Source organism: Nicotiana attenuata, unplaced genomic scaffold (assembly GCF_001879085.1).
Source record: "Nicotiana attenuata strain UT unplaced genomic scaffold, NIATTr2, whole genome shotgun sequence".
NCBI lineage: Eukaryota > Viridiplantae > Streptophyta > Magnoliopsida > Solanales > Solanaceae > Nicotiana > Nicotiana attenuata.
In genome coordinates this window covers 98,293-119,270 of record NW_017673505.1, presented here as the reverse complement: position 1 = coordinate 119,270, position 20,978 = coordinate 98,293, and the positions used below count along the sequence as shown (strand labels likewise).

The window sequence follows — 20,978 nt, the reverse complement described above, 5'->3', positions numbered from 1 at the left end:
TGTTGTTGTAGTACTAATAAAAGACGACAAAATGAGACAATGGAGTAGCAGACAGGAGCAACATATTTGAGGAAAGCATTTTTCCTCAAATATTCATATTTCAAGACAAATTAAGGTGACCATACATATACGTAAAATAAGATTGATAAGTTCCTAAATGGCTTCTCAGTGGAAGTAGACAAATACAACATATGCAGCTATATATATGGCAGTAATATTCTTGGAAACTGCAGAATTATTGGCCTGACCAAAGCACTATCTGGTTAAACTCTTGTTGATAAGTGAGTGCAAGATTGTTCTATGGGAATAGGAGGGTCTGAGAAAGAGCCATTGAGAATGGAGTTGGCTAACCAGACATTGGCAGCATCTGTGTAATGTATTCCATCCCAACTAATGTACTTTGTGGGATCACTACATGCCTTTCCATACTCTGTTCCATTCACTACTCTTGTCTGCCCACATGCAACTTCATATCCATTTTTGTACCAACCACAGCAGAATTTCATTGGATCTCCAAAACCTGCTTGTCCATCAAATAAAATTATTAGCGATACCTTTTCTGACTTTAAGTTCTATACACTGACTGACAGTGTAAAAGATATTACTACACAATCAACTCATTTGAAGGGGAGCCTTGGCGTAACTGGTAAAGTTGCTGTTACCACGAGGTCACGGGTTCGAGCCATGGAAACAGCCTCTTGCAGAAATACAGGGTAAGGTTGCGTACAGTACACCCTTGTGGTTCGGCCCTTGCCCAGACCCCGCTCATAGCGGGAGCTTAGTGTACCGGGCTGCCCTTTACACAATCAGCTCATTTATAAAGTAACTAAAGATAAAAATATTATAGTACCTTGTTTCTTGGCAGTGCTAATTAGTTTATATTTAGCTGAATAAATGTCAACATAAGTAATTGCAGAATGAGTGAGCTCCTTTCTTAAGTGTGATATTCTGTCTTTGAGCTGCTTGTTGAATTCTCGAGCCACCTCATTTTGGCTCTCTATACATCCAGTGGCATCCAAGCCCCGAGGCTTCAGTGGGTAAGATATCACACTATAAGGCAAACATCCAATGGGTCCAGTATTATGGATCCAGAAATTCTGAGCCCCTTCAATGTAAAGTTGCTGCACAAATTTATGTATGTAAATAAGTATTAACAGGAAGAAGAAAAACCAACAATCAGAAAAACAATAGCGTATGTCTCCTAAACATTGACGGATCCAGAATATAAATTTGATGGGTTCAAATCTTTAATTTCTTATTATAGAATCCATTAATAGCCTTACCCTACATTTCTGCAAGAGGATGTTTCGACGGATCGAACTTGTCACCTCTTGGTCACATGGTAACAACTTTACTAGTTACGCCAAGACTCTCCTTCTATTATAGAATCCATTGCACTTTTGAAATTACGTGTTAATACTTTGTAACTAAATTTTTTATTAACTTTCCACATATAATTATGTTCCATATGAAAATTAGGTCAAGTGAAATCCATTAAACAACAGAATCATCAGGAGACGTTCGTGGATTTTGGAAAAAAGACTTTGTTTACTTCCTGCAAATTTAGGAGGGATCCAACAATCTCCGGTAGAAAAAAAAAAAAAAAAAAGAAAAAGAGAAGAAGAGCGTACATGAATGGCTTGAGTAAAGATATCTAGGATTTGTGGAATGGATGCTCGGACTTGTGCTTCGTGGGAATGTTGAAAACCATAGGAAAGGTCATTCTGTCCAATGTCAAATGTGTAAAGTGCCTTTGAAAAATCATCTGGCTTTGGAATATTGATATTCACTTTTGAAGAAGACCACTTCGAGTTTGTAACTGCATGAATATGATCAATAGCCATTAACCTTATTATAAGAGTCATTCTGATCGAGTACATTTCTATGTAAAAAAATAAATATAAGAACTCACTTGTTAAATTAATAGTACGTTTCTTGAATTGTAAAAACTGAGAAATCTGAACACCAAGGTAAAAAGGACTGTAACCACCAGGCAAGATAGATGAACCAACCGTTGCAAAATTAGCACCATTTCTAAAATCTGCACCAATTGAATCTAAATACGCACTCAAGTACTGCAAATCCAACCTGTCCGCTGTAAAGGAATAAACCAACCAAATATTTAAGCTTAATATATACTTTTATATATATATATACTGATAGTGAAAGATTTCTTACCTATGAGGTCGATGATGAGACGACCGTCGCATACCCTACCAAAAGGTCTGTTAAAGAAAGTCTCGCCATTGGGTGGCTGAACCTCATGAAAAGCTGCTGATTTTCCACCTGTGTCCGAATTCGAATCACCAAAGTTATATATGGCTGGAAATCCACACTCTTTTTCTTCATTAATTTCTCCCAAAACCAATCCCAAGTATAATATCCCACTTAACACTATTACTACTAATTTCATCATTCTTGGCCTTAGGATTTTGGAACAAACTCCATTCTCCTCAAGTTTATATACTGAACAAACACTACTCTCTTTTCATCAGTCTTACCAAGTTTAGAGACTTGCTGACTAATTTCTCATACACTACTTGGCTTCTTATAATGAATTAGTTACATACAATGTCTACACTCTTTAATTTGTATCATTAAATATGGATTCTTTCTATCTTTCACTATGTTAGTGAATATTCTTTCTTCTTTCTTTTGACACACATGTATCACGTTTAATTGTTTTATGGAATTTCCAAAAGTACATGCCAATTAAAAGGAATTTGTGTATATATATATATATATATATATATATATATATATATATATATATATATATATATATATATATATATACAAATGTAACATTCTAAGTGTAGGTGCATTTGATACGTTTTATATTCAGCGTTTGTGTTTGTGTGTGTGTATGTGGAATATGGTGATTAATTGCGATAATGAAGCTTGTGCATAACTCCTTACTATTTATTTAGAACAATAGAAATAGAACACAGAAATGGAGAAGGACGTTTGTCATATATAATTCCATGAATCCCATTAAACGTCCAATTAATGATTCTCAAAGATGATTAACTACAGTTTATAGAGGATGTTAGTGACCCCTTTTTGGCTTGTTACTCTGTTTCAATTCATGTAAACCTATTTGATTGGGCAGGGAGTTTATATATGCTTGTAATAAGATTGTTTATGTGTGCTTGTAATAAGACCAGATTCTCTCTATAAAGTCAAAGTGTATTTTACAAGTGAATATCTCATGAACCCCTATTATTGTGTCTCTTTCTATTTATCGAGAACATGTTCCTAGAAATCCCAGTAGTACAAGTGCAGAGTATATCCACTAGAATATTCACTTTAATGTCCTATCTTGAAGCTAGCCGTGTTAACTCTCTCAAGAGTTCTCGACCTCGACCTCGACCTCGATCCCCAATGACTTCTCGACCTCAATCCTTGCTGACTCTTCGACCACGGCCTTCATCGTTCCTTAAACCACTTCAGAACGTAGTGGCCTGGAAATATTTTGCTAATTCCATCCCGACGAGTGCTCGATCGCCGGGGTGAGCACCGCAGTGGCGTTCATGGACTTCTTCGAGGACGCATTGGGTCTGGTTCGGGCCCAAGCATAGGTCGCTATGGTGGAAACTGTACCTAGCTGCTTGCACTCTTAGTTTCTTGGCTTCCTTTTGTGTTGTTTGGAAGTGTGTCGCCCTTCAAGTAGGTGATAATGTGACTGCACCAATCCCAAGTTAAGCTTACGGTTCTTATCTCGATTTGGTCTAGTGATGAGTTGAGGAGGTGGACTACACTTTTATCTCCGATCGTGATGCTTTTGGTAGCTGTGGCCAGTTTGGCGAGGCCGTCCTCTTCGGCATTCTGCACACGTGAGATCTGGTCGAGCTGGCATTCATCGAACTTAGGCAGTAGCTTGCAGATCTCGGTCTGATATTTTTGCAGCCTTTGTTCTTTGATTTGGAAAGTCCCTGTGACTTGGTTGATTATGAATTGGGAATCACAACAGAGTCTCAACTGTTTCACCCCATACTTGAGTGCTAGCCTCAACCCTGCAATTACGGCTATACTCGGCCTCATTGTTAGCCATATTTGGGCACTTTATGGACTAGCGAATTAGGGACCTCCAGTACGAATCCCAGTTCGGATCCCGATGCGTTGGATACATCATTTTGGGCCCCTTTGTGACTTGTTTAGGACCATAAATTCTAAAAGTCTTTATTTTTTCTTAAACTCCGTGCCCAGTCAAACAGGTTCACATAAGTTGGAACGGAGGGAGTAACATTTATCAGACCACCACAGGATGAATCTCGATAGGGCAGCGATTCGACTGGTCAACCTTCGGACTTGCTTCTTGGTAGTCAAGAGTTCCGGTATCCCCTAAATAGATTTCATCTGGTCTGGGTTGGCCTCGATCCCCCGTTGTGACACCAAAAAACCCAGGAATTGTCCAGAGGCTATGCCAAAGGAACATTTCTCAGGATTTAGCTTCATTTTATACCGCCTTAGTATGTCGAAAGCCTCCTTCAAATGGTCGATATGATCATCTGCCTTTACGGAGTTGACTAGCGTGTCGTCTATATATACTTTCATGGTCTTGCCAAGTTGGTCTTTGAACATCTTCGTGACCAATCTTTGATATGTGGCTCCTGCGTTCTTCAGCCCAAAGGGCATGACCCTATAGTAGTATGTTCCTTGGTGGGTGATGAACGTGTTTTTCTCCTAGTCTTCTTCTTCCATAAGTATCTGTCTATAACCTGAGTATGCTTCCAAGAAGCTCAGCAACTCGTGTCCGAACGTTGCGTCGAAAAGTTGGTCGATGTGTGGTAACGGCAACGAGTCCTTCGGGCATACTTTGTTTAAGTCCGTGAAATCCACGCACATACGCCATTTTCCATTTTTCTTTTTGACCATTACTACGTTGGCGATCCATTTGGGGTACTTTGATTCCCTGATGGAACCATTTTTTAGTTGTTTCTCCACCTTTTAGTGTACGACACTGTTGATGGCAGGATTGAATTTACGTCAGACCTGCCTTATTGGGGTAGAACTTGTCGATGTTTAATTTGTGTATGGCGATCTCCAGGGGGTTTCCCGGTATATCTGCATGGCTAAAGGCAAATAAATCTGCATTAGTTATTAAGAATTGACGGAATTTACCTTGCTCTTAGAGTTTGCAGCCAATGTAGGCCTTTTTGCTACAGTCAATGGAGTCTAATTGGACGGGGTCGAGTTCTTTTATGGTTGAGTCTGCAGCCTTGACCATTTCGATATCCATGATGACGTCTCTGGTCTCATCTTGTGTCGACCTCGGCCTTGTTGATTGCTATCCCTCTTTTCTTTGTCTTTTTTATGTTGGGTTGTCGTGTGCCTAAGGCAATGCGGTAGCACTCCCTGGACGTACGTTGTTTTCCGCGTATGTTGAGTATTCCCCATGGTGTTTGGAATTTAATTACTTGGTATAGGCTGAAGGGTATGACTCTCATGGGATGTAACCACGGTCGTCTCACTATGGCATGGTACGCAGTGGCCTGGTCCATGATGTGGAATGTCGTCTCCAGCGTTACGCCGTCGGCCAAGACAGGGAGTGTAATTTCTCCTGATGTCTGCTCAACTGCATTGTTAAAACCGGTTAGTGTGATGCAGCGTGGCACTATCTTGTCCTTGAGTCTCATTTGGGCGAGGACTCGGGGATGGATAATGCACGCTCCACTTCCATCGTCCACCATGATACATTTGACATCAGTATCTAAAATGTGTAAAGTAATGACGAGGGAATCGTTATGAGGGAAAGTCAAACTTTCGGCATCTGACTCATCGAAGGTGATACTTTCTTCGAGTCTGTCGTACCGTTCGTGAGTGATAGATCGCTTGAGCTTGTGAGTGGTGGTGAAATTCATGTCGTTGATAGAGGCGTTGTTACTGCCACTGATGATCATGTTGATAGTACGAGCTGGTGATGGCCGCTTCGGCGAAACTTGGTGTTCGTGTTCTCTGGGGAAGTTATTTCTCCCTTTGTCGCTTAGTAGTTCTCTAAGGTATCCTTGCCACAACATGTTTACGACTTCTTGCCTGAGGGAGATGCAATCTTCTGTTTTGTGCCATGTTCCTAGTGGAACTCATAGAGAACATCGGATTTTTTGGTGCTCGGGCCGGACCTCATCTTTGGTGGCTACTTTACCTTTGTTTCGAGCTTCTCAAGAGCATAGACTATTTCTTTAGGTGATACACAAAAACTGTGAGCAGATAATAAGGGGGCATACCTCTCTCATTTCGGTGAGTCCCAGTCTTCAGCCTAGATGGGCTTTCTTCATAGCGGAGGGAAGGTGTGGCGGATGCCCTGATGTATGGCTGGTGTCATTCCCTGATGGGTTGCGAGACCGGGTAGTCCCTCCTAACGTTATCTCTTTGTTCTTTCCTGGACTCGGCTTGTATCAGGATGAGCCGATGAGTTGGTCTATTGAGGTCATCCTCATTTGCTCGGACTTCGGCATAATAAGTATTATGGATCTCATCCCAAGTGGTTGGATGATATTTCATCAATCGGCTCAACGGTTTTCTAGTTGCTCTTGAACCATCCCTACTCAACCCGTTCTGGAAAGCTGCAACCACTATCCCCTCAGACACGTTCGGCAGAGTAATCCTTACCTTGTTGAAACCGAGCGAGGAAGTCCCTCAGTCCCTCTCCAAAGGACTTCTTGATAGCGAATATGTCGTTTACTCTTGCTTCAACCTTTTTGGCTCCAGCATGTGCGGTTATGAACTTATCGGCCATTTCTTCGCAAGTTTCTATGGAGGGGACTGGTAGCTGTGAGTACCATGTTAATGCCCCTCCAGTAAGGGTTTCGCCAAATTTCTTCAGCAAAATAGAGGACACCTGTTCCTTGGCGAGGTTGTTTCCTTTCACGACGGTGACGTAATGGGTCACATGATCTTCGGTATCGGTCGTTCCGTCGTATATCTTGAGGTAGGGCGGCATTTTGAAGGTCTTTGGTATGGAATGCAGGGCTGCTCGTCGTTGTACGACTGCTCTATGAACCTCCCGGCGTCACTTTTTGGCAACAACTTAGGAGCGCCCGGTATCTTGTCGACTCATTCTTGGTGTTCTTTCATGTGGTATCGGAGTGCTTAGTTTTCTTTTTTCAATTCCTCCATCCTCTTTAGAACGAAAGTAAGGGCGCTGTCACCTGCACTGTTAGTAATATTATGAGGTATACCTGTTGTCGGAAGGTTTGGCTAGTTGCACTGTTCGTCTGTTTGTTGTATCGTTCATGCTCTTGCGGTTTCTGTAGTCGTGCCTGGAGCGGGCCTGTTGAGCACGCTCACTAGCGTATTGGTCATCGATGCTTCGAGGAGCTTTTTCACAGCCGGTAACGTCCCTTCTCTGTGGACGTGGAAGCTACTTTTCCGTTGGGTTTAGTTATGCTACAATGGTGTGGGGGAGGAGACCTCCGCACCCAGGGGAGGCAGTGGGCGTCACGTCTTCGCCTAGGATTTCATAACTCTCGTTGATAGCATTCATGAGGTTGCTAGGGAGATCACCCGTTACTTTCGTCCTCTCTCCTTGGTTACCTGCCATATAGGTAAAGGTGACAAGTGGGTCGGTCCAAACGGTCCCGGGCTAAACGGTCTTTTTACAGGAACCAGCCCAGGATAGGGCCCACGAACTCATGGTCCCGGGCTAAACGGTCCGGGCCCGCGGACTAAGTGGGTCCAGCGGCTATTTTTTTTAAAAAAATAAATAGAAATTAGAGACAAAAAGATGTTAAAAAAAATATCTAAGGCAATGCCTTGTAAATTTTATTATAGAATTGTGACCCAAAATTTTTTAATTCAAATTTAAAGTCTAAAGACAAAAATATTGTAAAGAGATATTCAAAGCAATGCCTTGTAATTTATTATAACATTAAAAAAATATGGCAATATCATTCTTAGTCTTCCTCCCCCCTCTGGAACGAGCACAACAAGGTGCTAATACCACCATTGAGAAGAAAAAGAAACTAATCAAGATGTGCCAAAATACAAGTTACACAATACATACTCCCTCTGTTCCAATTTATGTGAACTTATTTGACTGGGCATGGAGTTTAAGAAAAAATAAAGACTTTTAGAATTTGTGGTGCTAAACAAGTTAAAAAGGGGCCCAGAGTATTTGTGTGGTTATAAAAACTTCTCATTAAGGGTAGAATTGTAAGTTTAAGCTAAATTGTTTCCAAATTTAGAAAGGGGCCATTCTTTTTGGAACGGACCAAAAAGGAAATAGGTTCACATAAACCGGAACGGAGAGAGTACTAATTTTTGTTCATACAAGTTACATGGTATCTCTTACAAACTTCATAAATCTTTCAAGAAAAATGAAAGAACGAGAGGGTATTTACAGTTGAAAATAGAGAAAAAGTGTAATTATAAAAAATTTGGGGTTAAAACAAAGTGGGGGAGGGGGGGGGGTGTTAAATGGCTATTTTGTAAATAGCCAATGACTGTTTTTGACAGCCCAACGACCGTTTTTAAACTTTTTCAAACGGCCAGATTTTTTTTAGATTTTTTTACCGTTGGACCGTTTGGCCCGCTAGGGACCAGTCCGGTCCTGGTCCCAAACGGTCTTGGTCCTAGCGGTCCCAACCTATTAAACCGGCCTAGAAGATCGGACCAGGCCCACGGTTATCGATCCTACCGGTCCTGGCCTGTTTGGCCCGCGGTCCCGAGCCAGTCCTGGTCCCAGACCGGCCTACTTGCTACCCTTACATATAGGTTTTTGTACGTACAAAGAAATAAGAAGATCTTGGGGTTTGTGAGGTTAGATCTAAAGGAAGCTACAAAATTAATTAAGAAATCCCCACAGACGGCGCCAAATTATTTGACAAAAAATATAGATCTTGGTTCAACTAATTAACTCTATGCAAATGAGGGTTATTCTTGGTTAATAATAATATCCTATAGATAAAATTCTTGGTATTATGATAGGTAGCAGGTAGATCTATTCCGAAGGTTATGAAAGTGCACAATAATGACAATATTCGAGAATCCTAGAAAAGTAATGTAACATTAAATAATGATGAAAAGCAATAAATGACATTTATATAAATAAATGCGAATGAGTCACCAAGAAAGGATGAAATCAATGGATGTTCTTTCTAACAATGAAGAATAATGGATAAGCCTTTGAATGTCCAAGATATTCTCGGATCTAGTAGACAAGTGTAGGTTAGAATCTTAGTGAAAAGGTTGTTTATGTGTGCTTTTAATAAGACCAGATTCTCTCTATAAAGTCAAAGTGTATATTACAAGTGAATATCTCATGTCCCCTATCATTGTGTCTCTTTCTATTTATCGAGAACATGTTCCTAGAAACCCTAATAGTACATGTGCAGAATATATCCACTAGAATATTCACTTTAATGTCTTATCTTGAAACTAGCCGTTAAACTCTGTCAAGGGTTCTCGACCTTGATCCCCGATGACTTCTCGACCTCGGTCCTTGCTGACTCTTCGACCACGGCCTTCATCGTTCCTTAAACCACTTCGACACGTAGCGGCCTGGGAATATTTCGCTAATGCCATCCTAACTTAAGCGTTGTAGAGATAGATTTTGACCCATACAGATTGCACAATTAGTATTGCAATAACATGCCAATTTGCTTAGTTCAAAGGGTGAAGGGCCCACTCGGGAAAAAAATGGATGGTGAGGCCATTATGTTATAGGAATTTTTACCTCCTATAGTAAAGGTTGATACTTTATATATTTTAAATAAATACCATTTTAGAAAATAGCTACCTTTTGATTTTTATAGCCAAATATCTATTTATGGTCACCTCCTACCCATAAGCCATAAAATACGCTTTGTATTATTTTTCTCTCCATTCTTTCAGATTTTTCTCCACCCTCTCTCTCAACACCAGTTTTCTCCATGACTACAAACTCATGGATTCTCTCTCATCAGCTCCTCCGTCGATGGTAGTTCCTTGTGTTTAATTTGGCGATTTTGAGGACATCAAACATCTTTTGAGGGTTTTCCGTAATTCATCAAATTCAAAGATAATATATCATCTTCTAGAAGCTGCACCATTGCCAACAAAGGACGAAAACGCCTTCTTCACATTATTCTTCACTGGATAACTGACTCGAAAACGCTTCGAATTTCCCATTCCACAGCCAAAACAGAGCGTTGAAGTTGGTGAAGTAGGGATCTGTAGCTTTTCATGATCATACTCCTCAATTTCTGATCTCGAACGATAGTTCCTTGTGTTGGAATTATAAGCAGTGATTGGAATGGAAGACATCGAAAACGACGATGAAACATTATTTGTGCTGCAAAAGATATTTGGTTAGGGCTGCAACTCGATGAGACGACATTAGGGCTGTTCTTGAACAAAGATGACGTAGTTTGGGGCTGAGCAACTTGAAGATTTTGTTACTTTTTTTAAAGTGTATTTCAATGTATCTCGTTGTATTTCCATGTATTTCATTGTATTCATTGTCTTTATTTCATTGTATTTCATTGTATCTCGCTGTATTCCATGTATTTCATTATATTCACTGTCTCGCTATATTCCATGAATGTATTCATATAATTTTTTTTTAATTAATATAATTTATGTATTCAGATGTATATATGTATTCAAATGTATCTATAGTATGTATTCATATGTTTTTGCACTATAGATGACCTGCTATACTTCATGTATTCAATGTATTTAACTACATTCAATGTAATTACATAATCTCTCTGAAGATTGCTATATTTTTGGGGTATTTTTCGGTTGAGAATTTTTTTTTATAACTGGAAATACAAAATTTGTGTGTTATAATTGAGTTTGTTGAGTTATATTAGGAGTCTATTATGTTAATTGATTCACTTTTCGTTTAAAAATAGTTGTAATCCTCTGTTTCACGCGATGAATACAGTTGAATAGAGTCGAATACAAAAATCTGTCTAGCTGTAATCCCTTGTTTCACGCCTAGAAATGCTACTGTATTCATGAATACAGTAGCTTAAATACATCGAATACACTCTAAAAAACCTGAAAGCATAGTTATAGGAAGTAATATAGTAAATGATAGCTACAACTAAATAATAACCACTAAACATATTGGTTTCTGAAAGTTTCTCTATGTTTTATATGTGCCAATATAGCATCTTTCCCTCGTCTTCACAAAATATGGTCCAAAACGTATACGCCTGCCTGTAACTGTTTTTCTTTTTTTCTTTTACTTTTAAAATAGTTTATGTTTACTTTCACCAATACTATAACTCATAATATAGTTTAACGTGTGATAGTATAATATATTTATTACATATCCTTTATATTATGTATTATATTTCTTTGACTTCATTTTGTATTTAATTTTTTAAGTTTTGATACCCCTTAATGAAATTCTGGCTCCGCTATTGCTTGAAGGATGATTCAATCATGTGAGCTATGAGATAACTTAATGTGGGATTAAGTAAAAAAATTTTAAGGACTAGCTTGTTATAAATATATTATATTGTGGATGTCCATTTTTAATACATCGCTGTAAGTAAGTGTCTTGAAGGAGTTTATCTATATTGGACTCCGCTATGAATATGTTTATCAATTTAGTAGTCAATTGGAAATAAGCCTCTTGAAAAAGCTTATCATTTCGGTACTCCATTGTGAATAATATTACCCTTTGTAAAAGATTATCTATAGCAGCTTGCAGTAGTAACAACTTATACAGCAGCTTGCAGTGTCAGTTTACACAACATCTTTCTCTCTTCTATATACAAAGAATAAAGTCAATTCATTATATACATCAATTTGAATGAATAATTATCAGTTTTTTTTTCTCTATATTTGTCTTTGATTTATTTACTTTAAAGTCAGTATTTTATAACATACCCCATCTTATTTGGATACTTCAAAGAAAAAATGCTTCTACGAGCAGCTCAAAACAGTTGGAGCCTACAATACTAAGAAGTATCTCTCGAAATGTCAAGAGGTAAAAGGATCTTTGGGTTTGCAAAAACTATAGCAAATACATCATACAGATAGACCAACGTCGTTATTCAATGTAGCAACAGCAGCAGCGTCGAGACGGTATAATCTCGTTCGACATGGAGAAGTTCGGGCAGAAGGCCATTACGCAGCTGATGAAAATGCTGCCACGCAACCTTGGAGCCGTGAACCCGAACATGGTGGTTAGCAATGAAGGAAGATAGTGGGGAGAAACGGATGAATGAATGGGAAAAGACACTTAGATGAAGAGATAGTGCCAGAATGCCCCCATTTATAGGGGGTGATAACACGGACATCGATGCTTTTGAAAGACGGATAGGCAGGCGCAATCCATGCGTCATTGAAAAACGAGTCGACGACGTTATTATGACCTTGAAGATTGGGATCGGCAGTGCATTGAATGGCACCAAAAAGTTAATTGTAAAACAATGAAAGTTATTACCGCTAGAAATCAATGTAGATTCATATTTATGAACGAATTGATATGATTAAAATGAAAAACATTCACATCAAATTTATGAATGAAAGTCCTTCTTACTTGAATTGAACAAGTCAGTTTAAATCTTGTGTATCTTTTCTTTTCCCTCCCAAACCATATGTATCTAATGAAGCAAAATATATCCTTTTCGCTCTTAGGGGTCGTTTGATAGGATATATAAGAATAGCACTGTATAAAGTGTATTAATAATATTGGGACTAATTATGCTGAGATTATTTTTTAATAAAGGGTAGTCTGTCTTTACACATTAAAAATTATGGTATTGCTAATGCCATAATTTGCTATGTATAAGAATAGTACTGAATAAAGTGTATTAGTTATACATAAATTTAAAAATATTACTAACAAAAAAAAAATTAATAATTCTAAAATTATTAGATGTACATTATTTTTCCGAATATATCCTACCAACCGAGCCGTCAGTGGTCTATCTATCCACCTTTCCAAGAGAAAGGTAAATTACGGGGAAAAGGAAAAAGGAAAAAAGATCAGGGATAGGGGGGACAAAATTGTCACAATTTGCATTCTCCGCTAACAAGCCCCGATTACAAAAACTCAGCCGTCGGAACGCTGCAATTGCCGCCACTAGAGAGCAAAGATTTGGAGCGAAGAAGAGAAAAATGGTGGTAAGATTGCGGTTGTCGAGGTTTGGATGCAAAAACAAACCTTCTTACTGTGATGACCCAAAATGTCATCTTTAAATTAAATAATTATCTCGGTATTTAAAGACCTTGAAAAGCGTTATTAATCATTCCTCGACTAGCGTGCGCAATTCGTATAATTTTCTGGAGGGTTTTTATGTGAAAAATGGATTAAAATGTGAATTAGAGCTTTAAAACTCAACTGAGTAGTTTTCGGTCAACATTTAGGGTAAACGGACCTGGACCCGTGATTTGACGGTCCCGGAAGGTCCGTAGAAAAATATGGGACTTGGGCGTATGCCCGGAATCGAATTCCGAGATCCCAAGCCCGAGAAATGAATTTTTGAAGAAAATTATTTTCTGGAAATTTCTATGAGATTTGGAAATGAATTGTGATTACAACTTGATGGTATAGGGCCCGTATTTTGGTTCCGGCGCCCGGTACAGGTCTTATATGTAATTTAAGATAAGTCTCTGAAGATTGGTAAGAAACGGACTTGAAACGACCTGAATCGGATCGTTTTTTAGAAAATTGGAAATTTGAAGTTTCCAGTTCGATAGTGAGATTTTGATCCGAGGGCCGGAATGGAATTACGGAAGTTGGAGTAGCTTCGTAGTGTTGAATGTGACTTGTGTGCAAAATTCCAGGTCATTCGGACGAGGTTTGATAGATTTTTTGATCGAAAGTATAATTTGAGAGTTTTTGGAATTATTAGGATTGAATGCGATGTAAAATTTTTGTTTTGATGTTGTCTTGAGCGTTCTGAAGATTGGAACAAGTTTGAATGATGTTCTAGGATTGGTTGGCATGTTTGGTTGAAGTCCCGGGGGCCTCGGTTATGTTTCGGGGTGGTTTCGGATCATTTCGGGCTGTTTTGCAATAGCTGAAGCTGGTATCTGGGTTGTTCTTCGCTTCCGCGAGGTCCTCTCGCGTTCGCGAAGAAGGATTTGGCTTCTGGGATTTTGTTCTTCACGTTCGCGAAGAGACCCTCGCGTTCGCGAACAAGAAGAAATTCTGTTGCGCAGGTCTTACTTCGGAGGCTCAAATCTCTCAATCTACAATGAACTTTGAGATGATTCAAAAATAAAAGTTGTAGCTCTTTGAATCTAGTTTCCAGAATCATATTATAATAGTCATTTGGACATCTGAAGCAAAAGTTATGACCATTATACTAGAGGCTGTCCGAGAAGAGTTTGGAAAATGATTTTTGGAAATTTTGTTCTTCGCGAATGTGAGAGGAGGACCGCGAACGCGAAGAACAAATCCTTGGGAAGCAGAATAAAGTCCAAACTCGTCTCACTCTTCCATTTTTGGACCAAGGGTGCTCGGGTGAGGCGATTTTTCGAGAGATTTTCAAGGAAAATATCGGGTAAATGTTCTTAACTCAATTTTGGTTAGATTACTCGAATCCATCGTTGTTTTTAACATTTAATTGGTGGTTTTGGTTGGTAAAATCTTGAAAGCCCTCTTGGTTTAATTTGAAGATTTGAGGGTCGAGTTGATGTCGGATTTTGGTAAAATTGGTATGGTCAGACTCGTGGTTGGATGAGTTGTCGGATTTTGTGAGTTTTGTCATATTTTGAGACGTGGGCCCCACAGGCGATTTTGAGTTAAATTTCGGATTTTTGTTGGAAAATTAGTATTTTCATATGGAATTAATTCGTACGATTTATATTGAATATATTGAATTATTATGACTAGATTTGAAGCTTCGGACGAATTCGCGAGGCAAAGGCTTGTTGGAATTTTGAATTGGTTGCAAAGCGAGGTAAGTGTTTGGTCTAACCTTAGCTTGAGGGATTAGGAGTTGTGTCATAATTGTTATGTGTTATTTGTTGAGTACGACGTATAGGCATGTTGACGAGTATCTATACGTTGGTGTCAAGCATGCCCGTGAGTCTTATACTTTGATTTGTGTGACTTCTATTTGACTTAACTAAAGAGTTTTGCCTCTCCTATTGTCACGTTATATTTTCATAACTACTTGACTCGTGTTGATTTCCTTATTATTGACTTGTATATTGTGGGATCGTTGCTACGTGTTAGTTTTCCCGCTATTGAACTGTTTCCTTTATGCCAGTATTCTTTTTTGTGGTTATTCCTTTGAGCTGGTTCTACCATTTTCTCGTGATTTACAGCCCATGAGTTGATTTACTTGTCTTACCTTGTATTATTGTCATTTATTGTTGTTATATGTATTGCGGTGATGTTCGGTCCTTCTGTTGTGACGTAACTGTTGATTCTATTGGTTGCGTTGTGTATTTATTTGGGACTACGGATGTGGGATTCCGGTAGCTCCTCCTTGTTTCTTTACTTTGGGACTACGGGTTTGATTCCTGGGAGATCCCCCTGCATATTTACTTTGGGACTACGGGTTAGATTCCCCTGCAGAGTTATATGGAACTACGGGAATGCACCCGGTATATTCCCCCAGTACTGGGTATTTACATTTGGGACTACGGATCGAAATTCTGGTAGATCCCCGCGCATTATGAGTTGGACTACGGGACTGCACTCGGGAGATCCACGGGATATTTATATTTGGGGACTACAGGACGGTATCCTGGAGATCCCCGGTTGTTATCTCTGTGTTGAGTTGTACTCCTTCCGTGATTATTTTGTCTCCGTTGTAATTGTTGTTATCAATTCAAGTGTTTTAATGGTTTAGATTCCTTTACGGCTGTGATCCTTTGTGTGGGAATTCATAGTGTTGACAATACCTCACCCTATTTGTTTCATATATATTCAATACTTCAAATTTCAACAACTGTTACATTTTTAACTCAATTGATTTCTCAACTAAATTTTCCTTAAACCGTTTGCGGTTGTACTTTACTTAAGAAGGAATTTCTACTAAGTTAATTTATCAAATCCCTCGGTAAAAGTAATAAACCATTCGATGTTGTATTCTAATTGAAACATGGTACTTTATTTATTCAAATGATTTCTAAAAATAACTTCATCTTTTCGTGATGAGTTTCAAATGGGTTTAGAAGTTGTACTCTACTTCTTGTTAAGTAAATGAGGCTCCGTGAACATTCTTAAATTGTATTGGGTTATGGACCCTATGAACTGAGTAACCTGAGAACATTGTTGCGCAATGTGAAACAGAAATCTGTGGGTACAAGGTGCCGGGGGAAATATATATTATTTATGATTATGAAATGAGGCGTCACAATGTGACCTTTACTCGAAAGAGTTATATTCGAAAGATGTTTGTTTGAAGGAAATATATTTGAAAGATATTTATAGTTGAAGGACTTGATTAATTGATTGCACTTGTATACATTATTCGTTGAACAATATTTATGGTGTTTTTGTTGCCTGCTATTTATATCACTAGATGATCATTATTGTCATCATTGTTATCTGCTTCCTATTATTCTTGTACGCTATATTGCACAGGTTTATTTGGTAGTCTGGTCCTAGCCTCGTCACTACTTCGCCAAGGTTAGGCTAGGCACTTACCAGCACATGGGGTCGGTTGTGCTGATACTACACTCTGTACTCTTTTGTACAGATCCCAGTGCTGTAGACTTCGGACCGCAGTGAGATTTGCTGTTTCTTGTTCATCAGGAGACCCGAGATAGTCCTGCAGGCGTCCGCAGGCCTTGGCGTCTCCTTCTATCTACTATTCCTGTTTCCTTCATGTATTTCCAGAGACAGTGCTGTATTTATTTCTTTCAGACCTTTATTGTGGTACACTTAGACAGTCTGTGAAGTTGTGACACCAGTCTTGGGTGGATTTTGTTATGGATTGGTATTAGCAGTATTATTTAAAACTTTACAATGTAGCCTTCCGCTTATTCAATTCTGTTGTTATCTAATTGTTGGCTCTTAACTGTTATCGGATTAAAAATGGAAGCAAGGTAAATAGTTCAGTTGGTTGGCTTGCCTAACTTTCACTAGTAGGCGCCATCACGACTCTTGAGGGCAGGAAAATCCGGGTCGTAACACTTACAAAGTAATGGTGGCGGATAGTTGATCTCCCCGAGATGGCAAACACTTGGAAGTCGTCGGTTACTACAATCCTCTTCTAGGTTACCCTAACCCTCCCCCGCCAAAACATATTCTTTAATAGAAGCTGTGCATGTGAAGGTTTTGCTGTTGTCACGGGAAGTTAATTTATGGAGTATCATTTTGCTTAGTATTTGTTATGAGCTGTTTAGCATTGGTCATTTCACCTTATTTTGGATTAACCCATTTGAAAATTGTCATCTTTCAGCTTGATTTTCTCTTTTAACTGATTATTATATGGGTTCTTATCCTTATGTACTCTAATAGAAGTTTTGTTGAGTCTTGAATCCTTAGGCTTGTGAGGAACGTATAGTAGTTCATAAAATTTTCGGAAGGAATATCATGTTTTTGAGGTACTGATGAGTATTGTATTGGGAAAAATTGAGTTTATATATATTGAAGTAATTAAAGATGACATGTCATGACACGAAAACTGAACAAAGAATGATGATTAGCAAAGAGGCACGAGTTGCAACAGATACGAGCAGAAACACGAGCAAATAATCAAAAGACTCGGCGCTCGTACCTATTTAAGTCCAAGATTTAAGGAGAATGAATCTGACAGTATAAGAGAGAACGAATACAGTATTTAATAAGCATTAAATACTGAAAATGTTAGAAAATCTGTATTGAATAATTATCACTGTAACGTAACATTAAATGCCTTTAATTGTCTATAATAGCCTTATTATGACAGAGGCAAAAGGCATATCTTAGAAATAGCTATAAAAAGGAGAAGACTGATCATTTGTAAGGATACGAAATATCATCGGAATATACTGGTTTATTTTGCTTTCTTCTGTTCATCTTATTATTTGCAAAATCAATTTCCTTTATTCATTTTATTTTTTGATTATTAGTAACCCGAGTTCTTCTAAAATAAAGCTTTGACCGAAATTCCACTTTTTGGTTAAACAGATTGGTTCCGTTGCCGGGAATCTGATAATCTATTCTTAACCTAACCTTTTTTGTTACATCAACAACCATGTCAAATGTTAACGACAACACCCAAGGAAAACAAGGAAACCATCAACTCCAAGGGAATTCAAAAGATGATCGCACCCCGATCCCTTCTCCACAAAGCTCCCCTCGGCGGTCTCGAGAGGGCACTCCTGATGGATCTCATTCAAATGCAAATGCTCAATTTGAAAACGATGAAGCTATCAATGAAGCTCTGCAATACTGGTTTATTTTGCTTTCTTCTGTTCATCTTATTATTTGCAAAATCAATTTCCTTTATTCATTTTATTTTTTGATTATCAGTAACCCGAGTTCTTTTAAAATAAACTTTGACCGAAATTCCACTTTTTGGTTAAACAAATTGGTTCCGTTAACGGAAATCTGATAATCAATTCTTAACCTAACCTTTTTTGTTACATCAACAACCATGTCAAATGTTAACGACAAAACCCAAGGAAACCAAGGAAACCATCAACTCCAAGGGAATTCACAAGATGATCGCACCCTGATCCCTTCTCCACAAAGCTCCCCTCGGCGGTCTCGAGAGGGCACTCCCGATGGAGCTCATTCAAATGCAAATGCTCAATTTGAAAACGATGAAGCTATCAATGAAGCTCTGCAAAAGCTAATCGCTCAACAGGTCAATAAAGCTCTTGAGGCCTTTACCAGCCAGTTGCCTGTTGCACCATCAACACCAATTCCAAATAACAACACTTTGGAAAACCCTTGTTCCGGGCTTGCTAATTCAGGCAGTGGTGGAATCCCCAGCGAGTCGTGAGATGGAGAACCAGGTAACTTAGTCAATTCCGATTTACAAAATTTAGTATTAACATTGCAGAAACAGCTCAAGGAGCAAAGTGACCGCATAGAGCAAATACCTGGAGTACCGCCTGTAATCAAAGGGATAGATATGGACAAATATTCACAACCACCTTGGAAGCCAAGTGCTGCTCCTCTCCCAATTCCAAAGAAATTCAAAATGCCCGATATTCCAAAATATGATGGAACAACTGATCCACGAGACCACGTGACTGCATTCACAACCGGCATCAAAGGCAACGACTTGACCAAACAAGAAATTGAATCAGTATTGGTCAAAAAATTTGGTGAAACACTCACTAAGGGAGCATTAACACGGTATTCTCTTTTACCCGAAAATTCCATAAATTCTTTTGCTGAGCTTGAAGATTCATTTATCAAAGCGCATTCGGGAGCTCAAAAAGTCGAAAAAAGAATGGAAGATATTTTCAAGCGTGAAAGAATGAAAAAATGACGTTACCACGTGTACCAGACAATTGGGCAGCTATACCCTTCACTAGTAATTTGAATGAAAAAAGCTCAGAAGCCACGAGGCGACTCAAGGAAAGTCTTCGTGAATTCCCAGCGACAACATGGAATACCGTTTACAACAGGTATAACACTAAGCTAAGAATAGAAGAAGATATTATCTCACGGTCTCAAAAAGAAGAAAAGGTGAGTTCGAGACTGGTGGAAATAGAAAAAAGGTCCGGTAAAAGCAGATACGAACCATATATGAGCCCAGCGGGAAAAGATTCACGATCAAAACATGACAATTCAAGGTACGATCATAGATCGAGGAATAGAGAGTCGGACTCATCATCAAGGTTTGGGAATGATCGTAACACACGAGAGTCGCGGGATGATGAAAGAAACTTGAAGGCAAGATTTGGTGGTTATAATTTTAATGTAAGCACTTCCGAGCTCGTAGCTGTTTTAAGAAGCATGGGTGCTAAGGTGCGGTGGCCGAAAGAAATGAGATCAAATCCAAACAGGCGCAATCCTGATCACTGGTACGAATTTCATAACGATCATGGTCATGAAATGGCAGATTGTAGGTTGCTACAAGGTGAAGTTGATCATCTGTTGAAGCAAGGATATCTCACCGAGTTATTCAGTGAGAAAGGTAAGCAAGCATACATGAGAATAGGCAGGAGCCCCTTAAACCTCCTTCTCCCAAAAGGACCGTTACTGTTATAAGCGGAGGTGAAGAAATCAATGGTGTGACGTGCACAGCAGCCAATAAAGTTTCCAAAGTCACAATTACCCACGGGAAGCAGGTGCGACATGTCTTAGAGGAAGAAAGTATTACGTTTGATGATGCAGATGTGGATGGTGTATTAACTCCACATAATGATGCACTGGTAATATCTCTACTTGTACATGATACTAATGTGAAACGAGTTTTGATTGATCCAGGTAGTTCCGTGAACATTATTCTGCTAAGAGTACTACACGAAATGCATGCTGAAGATAAATTAGTACCAAAGGCGCATACTTTGTCTGGATTCGACAATTCCAGCGTCGTGACGAAAGAGGAGGTAATACTTACTACATTCGCAGAAGGAGTTGTCAAAGATACAAAATTTTAGGTGGTAGATAAGGAGATGGCTTACAATATGATTCTCGAGAGACCATGGATCCATGAGATGGATGTCATTCCGTCGACCTTACATCAAGTTATTAAATTTCCATCACCATGGGGAATATGTCAAATTCGTGGGGATCAACAGACATCCAGGAACGTCAACTCCATAGCATATTCAAGTACGAGAAACGTAGAAAAATAGCAGTTACAGAATCCAGTTGAGGGTACCACAACACAAACCTCAATTGAACAAGGGCGAACAGATGTGGATTCGAGACCCGATGCCTTTCAAGAACCAGAGGAAAACGAAAATATCAAAACAACGATTGAAGAACTGGAGGCTGTAGTATTATTTACACATTGGCCTGAAAGGAAAGTCTACGTAGGGGCCAATCTAAGCCAGGACATGAAAGGTAAATTGATTGAATTTTTGAAAACTAACGTGGATTGTTTTGCTTGGTCCCATTCTGATATGACAGGAATACCACCGGAGGTAATGACTCACAAGTTAAATGAAGACCCATCATATCC

The 20,978-nt window shown here is 38.9% G+C and overlaps 2 protein-coding genes across 2 annotated transcripts; both read right to left on the bottom strand.

Moving 5' to 3' along the window:
- Positions 1-45: 45 nt before the first annotated feature.
- Positions 46-2,573, bottom strand: LOC109216571 (GDSL esterase/lipase At3g27950-like). The gene is made up of 5 exons (XM_019380737.1): positions 2,179-2,573; positions 1,913-2,095; positions 1,632-1,819; positions 851-1,121; positions 46-520 (listed from the first exon to the last, which is right to left on the bottom strand). The coding sequence occupies exons 1-5, from the start codon at positions 2,414-2,416 to the stop codon at positions 264-266; spliced, it is 1,137 nt and encodes a 378-aa protein (XP_019236282.1). The 5' UTR covers positions 2,417-2,573; the 3' UTR covers positions 46-263.
- A 2,411-nt stretch (positions 2,574-4,984) lies between these two features.
- On the bottom strand, positions 4,985-6,020 carry LOC109216567. Its single transcript, XM_019380730.1, has 2 exons — positions 5,488-6,020; positions 4,985-5,075 (listed from the first exon to the last, which is right to left on the bottom strand). The coding sequence occupies exons 1-2, from the start codon at positions 6,018-6,020 to the stop codon at positions 4,985-4,987; spliced, it is 624 nt and encodes a 207-aa protein (XP_019236275.1).
- Between the last annotated feature and the right edge of the window lie 14,958 nt (positions 6,021-20,978).